The 12069-nt window shown below is 35.5% G+C and overlaps 1 protein-coding gene across 2 annotated transcripts in view; it reads right to left on the reverse strand.

Annotated features, from left to right (window-relative positions):
* Positions 1–12069, reverse strand: part of PRKG2 (protein kinase cGMP-dependent 2) — a 113073-nt gene that overhangs the window by 72840 nt on the left and 28164 nt on the right. For both annotated transcript variants that reach the window (XM_043448062.1, XM_043448060.1), the window contains exon 3: positions 920–1086. In XM_043448062.1, the coding sequence (XP_043303997.1) occupies positions 920–1086 (167 nt within the window). The remainder of the gene's footprint in view (positions 1–919; positions 1087–12069) is intronic.

Raw genomic sequence — 12069 nt, forward strand, 5'->3', positions numbered from 1 at the left:
CTTACAATTCTCATTATAATAAAGTGGTTAGGAATGCAGACTGAAGCCCACTCTCTATTAGTTGATTAGCATAGAGAGGTACCCACTCTGCATGGGTTCCTTGTCAATAACAGAGATCAAGTTAATAACATTTACTTCATATGGTGGTGATAAGTAAGAATTAATAAATGAAGTCACTAAGAAGAGTGCTTGAGAAAAATAACAGCAAGAGAATTAAAAGACAAGCCACAGACTGAGAGAAAATATCTTTTTTGCAAAAGATATATCTGATAAAGAACTGTTTTACAAAATACATTAATTCAAAGAACTCTTAAAGTTCTTCAATAAGAAAACAACCCATTTAAAACACAGGCCAAAGACTTTAACAGACACTCACCAAAGAAGACATACAGATGGCAAATAAGCTTATGGAAAGATACTCCACATCACATTTATCAGGGAAAAACAAATTAAAACAACAATGAAATATCACTCTACCCCTAATAGAATGTCCAAAATTGAGAACACTGACAATACCACGTGTTGGAGAGGACGTGGAGCAATGGGAACTATCATGCACTGCTGCTGGGAATGCAAAATGGTACACCCAATTTGAAACAGTTTGGTGGTTTCTTACAAAATTAAACACACTCTCACCATACAGGATTAACTAAAGTTGTAAACACATGGGTATGCTGAAATGAGATCTCTCTATTAAACACTCAGTAGGATGCTGGACATATAGAAAGCATTCTATAAATATTAATTATTAACATCAGGATGATTTGACCAACAAATATTACTATTTCATGAACTCAATCTGTTATGTTTTCTACAAATAGAACAACCAATTTTGCATTTTTATAAATATGTGCAAAAAATCATTAAACAATAGGCAAATATTTGTTATGTGATAACTGTAAAAATCTGTGAAACCCACCTGCCAGTACAAAGATATGGTTTCCTGGTTCTCCTTGCTTAATAATGTAACTCCCTTGCTGGTAGTTTCTCCCATACATGCATTCCACCATGTCTTTGATCTGTTGAGGATCCAATCTCTTCAGAAATTGATTTTTATTAAGGGCATCTGTAATGAGCTTCTTCTCACTGATGTAATGGAAAGGAAATGTTGAGTTACAATTAGTGAAAAATATCTTTATTCTTAATATTACTACCCATGTGTTTACAACTTTAACCAGTTAACCCTAAAGGATTTCAGCCCTGAATATTCATTGGAAGGACTGATGCTGAAGCTGAAGCACCAATACTTTGGCAACCTGATGTGAAGAGCTGACTCACTGGGAAAATACCTGATGCTAGGAAAGACTGAAGGCAGGAGGAGAAGAGGGTGACAGAGGATGAGACGGTTGGAAGGCATCACCAACTCAATGAACATGAGTTTCAGCCAACCCTAGGAGATAGTGAAGGACAGGGAAGCCTGGTGTGCTGCAGGCCACGGGGTCCCAGAGTCGGACACGACTTTGCAACTGAGTAACAACAATAACAATTTACAACTTTTCTGGCAAGGACAAAAATTCTTTTCTAGCTCCACCAACACTTGACCCTTATAACTACCATTCATTATGTGGAAGTTCTTTGAAAATATCTTTGAATATTTTTCTGCTAATCATGATGAAATCAATTTTATCATCTCTCTTAATTGTCATCATCACAAATGTAGCAATCTTCAAGATCTCTAGGTGCAATACTAATGGACATATGATTTTTAAATGGAAAAGGGGCAGGTCTATTTGATAGATAGAAGGTTATGTAAGAGTCTATAACACAGTACTCATTCATTAGTGTATACACATACCTAATTCTTATGGTGCTAGTCATTTTTATCTTATTTAACCCTCACTAGTATTCTGTAAGATAATGACTATTTCTACTTTTATATAAATAGACTAAAAGCTGGGCTTCCCAGGTGGCACTAGCAGCAAAGAACCTGCCTGTCAAATGCAGGAGACTTAAGAGATGGCGGTTCGATCCCTGGGTCGGGAAGATCACTTGGAGGAGGGCATGGCAATCCATTCCAGTATTCTTGCCTGGAGAATCCCATGGACAGAGGAGCCTGGCGGGCTACAGTCCATAGGGTCGCAAAGAGTTGGACATTACTAAAGGACTGAGCATGCACACACAAACTAAAAGTTGAAAAGCAATTATCCACCCCCACCCCCAGGATTTAAATCTAAGTCTATGTGTCTGAAGTCTGTGCTGCTTCCATTCCATCTCTTTCTTCTTCTCAACTGGAGAAGTCGCCTCCCCTGGGACTCATAAGGCTTTATCAGACATAAAGGGTGATGGTGACAGTTTCGTTTTGCTTATATTTTGACTCTTAGTATGCCTAGACTAGACAGAACCTACATTTACAATTTCACAGCATATTTAGTCCCCAAATCAGAGGTCCATTTGTTGATAATCCTAGAACACTTCAGTTTCCTTTGGAAAAGAAGTAGCTCAAAGCAATTACCTAATCATCATCACCATAAATTTCAAATGTTCTAATTAGCATATTTTATTGGTAGTTATCTTAGAATTATGTGCTGGAAGAAAAGTTGTCTTGTGGGCTAAGTCAGAAACTTTACACAATATATTTGCATTCACTCAAATACAGTGTTGTTTTTTTTTAATCAGAGTTTTTTTCCTGTATTTTTCATTCAAACTCTCTCCCATTCCTAGCTTTGTTGTGTAAAAATTGTGATCTTTTCTACACAGCAAGTTCTCAAGGGATTTCTCTGGGAGTCCAGTGGTTAGGATTCAGCACTTTTACTGCCAGGGCCCAGGGTTCACTCCCTGGTTGGGGAACTAAGACCTCACATGCCTCACGGTGTAGCCAAATTAAAAACAAAAGAAAGAAAGAAGATTCTCCAACCCAAAGTGAAAGTTCATGGAATTAGTATTTTATGATCCTCTTCATCAAGTCATAGGCTCCACGAAGGAAAAAAAACAGTCCTGTATAGAAATTCCTTCTTCCCTATAGTGACTCCATCAGCCTCAGAGGCATCCAGACTCTCAGAGTACCTTGAAAACTTCCTTCCTCTTTCATATAATCTATCACCAAATCTTGTAAGTTCTCTTTACAAAATATCACTGTTATCCATTTTAGTTTCCAATTCCAAGGATGTCACCACATCCAAGAAAAAGGTTCTTAGGTCTGGATAATTTTACCAGCTTCCTTTTGGTTTTTCAGCATCTAATCTCTTACCCATGTCAGTCAATTCAGTCACTCAGCCGTGTCTGACTCTTTGAGACCCCATGGACTGCAGCACACCAGGCTTCCCTGTCCATCATCAACTACCGGAGCTTAATCAAACTCATGTCCATCGAGTCAGTGATGTCATTCAACCATAAGTCCTCTGTCATCCCCTTCTCCTCCTGCCTTCAATCTTTCCCAGCATCAAGGTCTTTTCCAATGACTCAGTTCTTTGCATCAGGTGGCCAAAGGATTGGAGTTTCAGCCTCAGTATCAGTCTTTCCAATGAATACTCAGGACTGATTTCCTTTAGGATGGACTGGTTTGATATCCTTGCCATCCAAGGGACTCTCAAGAGTCTTCTCCAACATCACAGTTCAAAAGCATCAATTTTTTGGCACTCAGCTTTCTTTATGGTGTGACTTTCACATCCATACATGACTACTAGAAAAACCATAGCTTTGACTAGACAGACCTTTGTCAGCAAAGTAATGTCTCTGCTTTTTAATATGCTGTCTAGGTTGGTCATAGCTTTTCTTCCAAGGAGCAAGTGTCTTTTAATTTCATGGTAATTACTTACCCCTGTAAGTGGTAATTACGAACCCCTGTAGTCCAACCACACTATCAGATTAATTTTGGTAAAGAACTGGTAAACACACACACACACACACACACACACATCCTATACCACACTGTCAGATTCAGTTCAGTCAGTTCAGTCGCTCAGTCGTGTCCAACTCTTTGCAACCCCATGGACTGCAGCATGCCAGGCCTCCCTGTCCATCACCAACTCCCGGAGTTTACCCAAACTCATGTCCATTGAGTCAGTGACGCCAACCAACCATCTCATCCTCTGTCGTCCCCTTCTCTTCCCGCCTCAATCTTTCCCAGCATCAAGGTCTTTTCCAATGACTCAGTTCTTCAAATCAGGTGGCCAAGGGATTGGAGTTTCAGCTTCAGCGTCAGTCCTTCCAATGAATATTCAGGACTGATTTCCTTTAGGATGGACTGGTTGGATCTCCTTGCAGTCCAAGGGACTCTCAAGAGTCTTCTCCAACACCACAGTTCAAAAGTGTCAATTCTTTGGCACTCCACTTTCTTTATAGTCCAACTCTATCAGATTAATTTTGGTAAAAACCTGACTTCACTCTGATCTCATTCTTCCTTTATCCACTAAAACCATTAATTCACTCAATTAATATAAAGTGAAAAAAGACTTTTGCAAGATGTTCTTGGGGGAAAGCTGTGAACAATACCATAAAAGCTCAAGCTTTCACAAGCCTTTCATGCTAGTGTCATATTCCAGCAAGTATTTCCTCAATGCCCACATATCCCAATTTCCCAAAACATGTTCCCAGAAGCACTGTTCCTTTATAAACAAAAATTTGTTGAGTTTAGACAATTTTTGGAATTCACCATGCACACTTTAAAGTTTCAAAGAAATCTTGCAGTAAACAAATCTGTTTAAATCAATGTTTTCCAAACCTCAACGTCTTCTTTATTTCTTTGTCTGGCTTAGCTTCTATTAACATTGCATGGAAATATTATGAAAAGACTTTTGCCCATAGAAGAAAATCAGCATCCCACAATGTGGTATTCCCACATTTCTCATCACATGCATCCACTCTACACATCCAGTACTTACTCCCTAAAACAAATTCTTTGTTACAGATAGACTGGTAACCTCATTGTCTCCTAGGCCTGCCAGCTTCATCTTCAGACTTGGCATATGTTTTCTCCTTGAACTTAACTTAGTTTCTTTCCCCCTCAACCTACCAAATATTATACATCTAACAAGAAATCCATTATGCGTGGTGCTGCCTGCATAAAGTAGCTGACACACCCTTTTATTCTATCCCAAACTCCTAGAATACGTGTTTTAATGCCCATTCACCTCAACAAATTTACTAAGCATTTACTAAAGACATAAAAAGCAATTCAGCATGGTCCACAGCCTCAAAGAGTTTCTAGATCCTTTTAACTTAGCTTAGTACATAAACACATTATAATATTCTTTTAGAAAAGAGTTCTATGAGTTTTTCTCCAAAGTAATTCATAAATTCTTGGACAAGTGAGTCTTATCTTGAATTTTCTGTTTACAAAGCTACATACAGTAGTGATTAAGTGTATGAACTTTGCCACCCTTCTCTAACTATGATATAGGCCAGCCATTATAAGCACAGCTCTCCCTGCTCACATGAAACAAGTATAAAAGCTGATTGAAATATATATTTACAAACCTGCTTGATAGCATTGGAGACCTATCAACACAGCAACAGCTTGATGAAGGATGATCAACAGAGAACATGAACTTGACATTCACCTCTTCTTTTCCCTTTAAGGCATTTACTGATTTGTAGGCAGCACTGAGCAGAGTTTTGGCAGCCTCAAAGACTTTGGAAGACACAAGTCAGTGTTTAAAACACACCAAGATAGATCCTAGTAAACCTAGGATTACAGATGGGACATCAAAAGAGCTGTAACCTAGAAGTAACGACTAACCCAAACAGGAATAAAAGAACAAAAAACTAACTTTAAAACTACAAATCCTATTTTGCCTAAAATTACTTGCCCCTGCTTAACTGCCTGTGAGAAGCAAAGGTAAATCTTCCTGTAAGATGTTTACAAAATCTAGGGCTCAAATTTTCTCTACATTTTTTCTATATGGAGTACCTGGCATGACATAAAAAATTACCAGGCATACCAGGAGAAAAGATCAAATGGATGGAAATGAAGAGAAAAAAGACAACAAAAACAGATCCACAGTAGATTAAAAAATTGTATGTATCAGGTAAAAACTGTAGTATAACTATGTTTAAGACAATCAAGGATAAAATGTAAAATGTCAACTGAGAAAATGAATCTTTTTATGAATCATATAGAGATTCTAGAATTTTTTTTTCATTTATTTTTATTAGTTGGAGGCGAATTACTTTACAATATTGTAGAGATTCTAGAATTTAAACATACAATACCTGAAGTTTAGAACTCAATAGATGGGTTTAAAATCTAATAAGTCACAGCCGAAAAAGATTAGAAAATGAACTGGGCAGGCAGAATATATCCAGATAGAAGACTGGATAGAATCTAGGATAGAAAGAAGAACAATAAAAACAAAAGCAAAACATAGGAGACATATAAGGCATGATAGAGAAGTTGAGCATATATGTAACTGGGCCCCAAAGAAAGGGAAAAAATTAGTCTGAAACAATCTGTGAAAGCATCATATCTAAGAATTTTCTTAAATCAGTGAAAATGTATCAAGCTATGGACAAGATGCACAACAAATGCCAAATAAAATATATACATAAAAAAGCATGCTTAGTCCCATCATAGCTAAATTACTGAAAACCAATACAAAAGAAAAATCTATAAAGCAGCTGGAGAAAACAGGCATTATTACCTTCAAATGACCAATAATAGGACTGACTTACTTGCCAACATAAATTATGAAGACCAAAAGACAATGGAATATCTTCAAAGTGCTTCAGAGAGCCTAGTTCAATATCTTTACCCAGTGAAAAGAGCCTTTAAAAATTAAAGGAAAATGAATACATATTCCAAATACAGTTCCACTGGCAACAGACTTAACAGAGAATGAAAATGATCCCAGATGTTAGAAGAAAGAAAGAATGGGAAAAGTAAAATGTGGGTGACTAAAGGAAGCTCATCTTCATAAGAGTAATAATAATACCTTGTACAGGGGGCTTCCCTGGTAGTCAAGGGGCTAAGACTCTGCGCTCCCAATGCAGGGGGGCCTGGGTTGAATTCCTGGTCAGTGAACTAGAACCCACATGCTGCAGTTAAGAGTTTGCATACCACAGCTAAAAGATCTCACATGCCACAACTATTCATAAGACCTGGGGCAGCCAAATAAATAAAAATAAATATTTAAAAAATAAGAATAATACCTTGTAGAGTTTGATATACATAATAAATGTATGAAAACAAGAGCCAAAATTGCATGATCAGTAAATGGAGTTAATATAAATTTAAGGTCTCAGTATTGATAAAACTACTAGTCTATATTGGAAATTGAATACATTAAGAATGTATGTTACAATTTGGGTAACTCCTACAAGATTAGTCTAAAAATCTTTAACTAGAAAGCTAACAGAAGAGAAAATGGAATAATAAATATACTTAATTAATTCAAGAAAATGGGAGGTAGAGAAAAAAGAAATCAAAGTGAAACAAATAGTAAGATGCTAAAGTTAAACCCAAACATTTTTTGTTTACATTAAATATCTCAATTAAAAGATCAGATTGTCAGATTGATAAAAACAAAGAAAGACAATACCAAGTATATGTTGCTTATAAGAGGTATACCTTAAAGATAATAATATAGAAAACTTCAAAATAGAAAGGCAGAAAATGATATACTATGTAATACCAACTATAGGAATGGGTGTGGTTTAGTCACTCAGTCATGTCCAACTCTTTTCAACCCTATGGACTGTAGCCCGCCAAGCCCCTCTGTCCATGGAATTCTCCAGGCAAGAATACTGGAGTAGGTAGCCATTCCCTTCTCCAGATCTTCCTGACCCAAGGATCAAATCCCGGTCTTTTGCATTATTGGCAGATTCTTTACAGTCTGAGCCACCAGGGAAGCCCAATTATAGGCAAACCACAGAGATATCACAGGTTCAGTTCCAGACAGCCACAAGAAAACAAATATTGTAACAAAGTGAGTCACATAAACTTTTTGGTTTATCAGAGCATATAAAAGTTATCTTTACACTATATTGTAGACTATTAAGTGTGCAATAGCATTATGTCTAAAAAAAATGTACACACATTAATTAAAAAATACTTTCTTGTGAAACCATGCTAACCATCATCTGAGCCTTCAGTAACTCACAGTAGTAATATCAAAAAACACTGATCACAGATCACCATAACAAATATAGTAATAAAAAGTTTGAAATACTGTGAGAATTGTCAAATTGTGATGCAAAGATAAGAAGTGAGCAAACTGTTGGAAAAATGGGGCACCTACAGACTTGATGAACATGGGGTTGTCACAAATTTTCAATCTGTAAAAAATGCAGTATCTTAAAGTGCAATAAAGTGAATGCACAATAAAACAAGTTCTGCCTATGTAAAGAAAATTTTCCTTGATACAGGAAAGTAGGCTTTAATGAAAGATACTATTCCTAGAAACAAAGAGCAATATTTTACATTGATAGCATCAAGAAGATACATATATTTTAAATCTTTATCCATCTAATTAGATGTCATCAAATTAACCAAAAAAAACAACTGACAAAATTAAAAGAAGAAATAGACAAACACAACCATTTTGGGAGATTTAACACATCCCTCTAAGTAACTAATAGAATAAGCAGGCAAAAATTAGTTAGAAAATAGAAGATCTAAACACTTGACTATCAAACTTTACTTAATCTCTTGACTTAATTGACATTTTAAAAAGCTGTATTCCAACAAATTCAGAATGCACATTCTCTTCAATGACATGTGGAACCTTCATGAGAACTGACCATATGAAGATCATAAAGCAAATCTAACAAATTACACAAGATTGAATAATACAAGCATGTTCTTTGAAAACAATAGAAGCTAAAAATCTAAGCTAGAGATCAGAAATAAAATCAATAAAAAATAATCAGAAAATCCTCAAATATATTTCTGAATAGCCCACTGATTAAGAAAGATTAAATCATAAAGAAGTCAGATAAAATTTTGAAATAAATGATAAAGATGTGATTTTTCAAAATTTGTGGGATTCAGTTAATTCAAAACTAAGAGGAAAACTTACGTTATTAAATAGATTACAAAAGAAAACAGAATAAAAATGAGCAACTTAAGTGAAAGTGATTTAAAGAGCTAGAAAAACAAAAGCAACTGAGCTTAAAAAAGGGAAAGGAAATAAAGAAACAAGAAGCAGAAAATAACACAGAAGGAAAAAGTGCATTGAAGAGAATCAAAACAGCTCAAAATACTTTATTTAAAAGTCTAATAGAATTGATAAATTCATGGAGAATGGGGCAGTGGTCGGGGGAAGGTTAGGAGGGTGGGGAGAAAGAATAATTGCCAATGCTGGAAATGAGAAATGAGACATCACCGTAAATATTACAGATATGGAAAATGAGGGAATAGTATAAATAACTATTTTTTAAATTTAGATTAAAAGAAAATTCCCCATAAAAATACAGTATACCAACACTGAAATTAAAAGAAAAAAAAAAAAAGAGAAAATCTGATTAGCAATAAATAGATAAAAACTATTTCACAAAGAAAATTCTAGACCTAGAATTCTATCTTTAAGTTTTCCAGATATTTAAGGAAAAAATATTATTAAGCTTATATAACCCTTTCCAGAAAATAGAAAAAATTTTTCCTACTTATTTTTTAATGCAAGAATGGCCTAAAAAAAAAAAGAATGGCCTAATAACAAAAACCCATATTACAAGAAAAATTAAAGGTTAATATCCCCAATAAAGATAGGTACAAAGGTCAAAAATAAATACATCTAGACCAGACTAAAAAGCAAATAATTAACCACATGAAAAGGGTAAAGGAGTAAAATATATATCAAAATCTTATTGAATGAAGAAAAACTATTTGATAAAATTAAACACCCATATATGTTTTAATTTTTTTAAAAAGCACTTAGTAAATTAGGAATAGAAGGGAATTTTCTTAATCTGATTTTTTAAAAAAATCTGTAAAACAAAATAAAAGCAGAAAGTATCATATCATTTTCTGGAAATGCTTTCCTTCAGATATTAGAAATGGGACACTTCAATTTCACCCTGAATAGAGTCTAAGCAAATTTAATACAAAGAGAATAAAAGAATCAAAAAGGAAAAAAGTGTATCAAAGATATAAACACAGGAAAAGAAGTAATAAAATGCCATCCTTTCCAAAAAACATGGTTATATAAATGGAAAACTCAAAAGAATATACAGGTAAAACTATCAAAATTGATAACTGATTTCAATAATCTTGCTGGATTCAAGGTCAATAAGCAAATTCAGTTGTATTTCTATATCCCAGTAGCAAAGTAGAAATGCAAATTTTTAAATGATATCATTTTTAAAAGACCAAAAATATCAACAACATAATATTATATATAACAAAAATGCGTAAGCCTTCTACAAAGTACAAAATAACAAGAGAAATGAAAGAATATCTAAATAAATGGAGGCATATTAGCAGATCATGAATGAGAAGACAATTTTCTTAGTGATCTCAACTGTATTCAAATTGATCAGGTTCAATGAAGTCTCGATAAACATCCTAAAATTTTTTTTATGAAAATTGACAAGCAATTTCTAAAATTCTTAGTTATAAGAAAGCCCAAGAATAGCCATCACAACACTGAAGAACAATAACAAAACTAAAAGACTTAAAGTAATGGATATCGAGCATTATTATTAATCAAAATAATTGAGAGACTATACTCTTGGCACAAGGATGGACAAAGTGACCTTTGGACCTGCACAGAGAGACCTAAAAGCCATCCAAAGATACATAGATACTTGATTTATGACAACAGTTGTACTACCAAGCTACAGGGGGAAAGCAGACATCAACAGAGGATACATAAATTAAAAGCATTCACCCTTGTTAAATATCAAGAAAAAGCAAGTCAAAGCCACAATGAAACAGCACAACATACACATACCATAAACATACCCACCAGAACAGCTCAAATGAAAAAGACTGACAATGCTAAACACCAGTGACAATGGGGAGGAACAACACTCATACAATGCTGGTAGGGGTGTATATTTTTTTCAACCATTTTGGAACACTACTCACAGTATTTGGCAATCTATATTAAACGTGAACTTAGATAAAATGTACCACCCAGCAATTCCACTCCTCAGTATTTTCGTTGTTGTTTAGTTGTTAAATCGTGTCTGACTAATTGCTACCCTATGAATTGATTATAGCCCACCAGGCTCCTCTGTTCATGGGGTTTCCCAGGCAAGAATAGTGGAGTGGGTTGCCATTTTCTTCTCCAGGGAATCTTCTTGACCCAGGAATCAAACCCATGTCTCCTGCTTGGCAGGTGGATTCTTTACCACTGAGCCACCTGGGAAGCCCACTCCTAGGTATACACCCATCATAAATCATATATAAATAAAAAGACAAGTGCAAAACTGTTCGTGGCAGCATTATTTAAATTTGCTAAACACCAGAATCAACCAAATGTCTATCAATAAGTAGAACTGAAACTGTGGCACAGTCACGCAACAAGCAATATAGAGCAATAATAGCGAACCATTGCTACACACAATGTCATAAATGACTCTCCATATATAAACTAAAGAAGTCAGACTCCATAGAGTCCATCTCTATAATTCCATTAACATAAAGTTAAAAAATAGGCATAGTAATCTTTGATAATACCAGTGCTACTTTTGAAGTGGGCTTCCCAGGTGGTGGTAGGGGTAAAGAATCTGTTTGCCAATGCAGGAGATGTAAGAGACGCAGGTTCGATCCCTGGGCCAGGAAGATCCCCTGGAGGAGGACATGGCAACCCACTCCAGTATTCTTGCCTGCAGAATCCCATGGACAGAGGAGCCTGGAGGGCTACAATCTATAAGGTCACAAAGAGTGGGGCATGACACATGCACATTTGAAATAGATAATGTTTAGGGATTGCATGGGAGGAGAGGCGCTTCTGAGGTCCTGGTAAGGAAGATTCTATTTCCTGATCTGTTTGGAGGTTACATGGGTGTGTTCACTTTACAATTTGAGCACATCAATTAAAAACTCATTTAAAAGCTAAAATGCATATATGGCTTTGGAGGCAGAAGATCCTAGGTTCAAATCCCAGCTCTGCCACTTCCTAGCTGTGTGACCTTGGTCAAATCACTTAACCTTTCTGAACCTCAGATTTCTCCCCTATAAACAGAGCT

Source organism: Cervus canadensis, chromosome 26, assembly GCF_019320065.1.
Source record: "Cervus canadensis isolate Bull #8, Minnesota chromosome 26, ASM1932006v1, whole genome shotgun sequence".
NCBI classification, from domain to species: domain Eukaryota; kingdom Metazoa; phylum Chordata; class Mammalia; order Artiodactyla; family Cervidae; genus Cervus; species Cervus canadensis.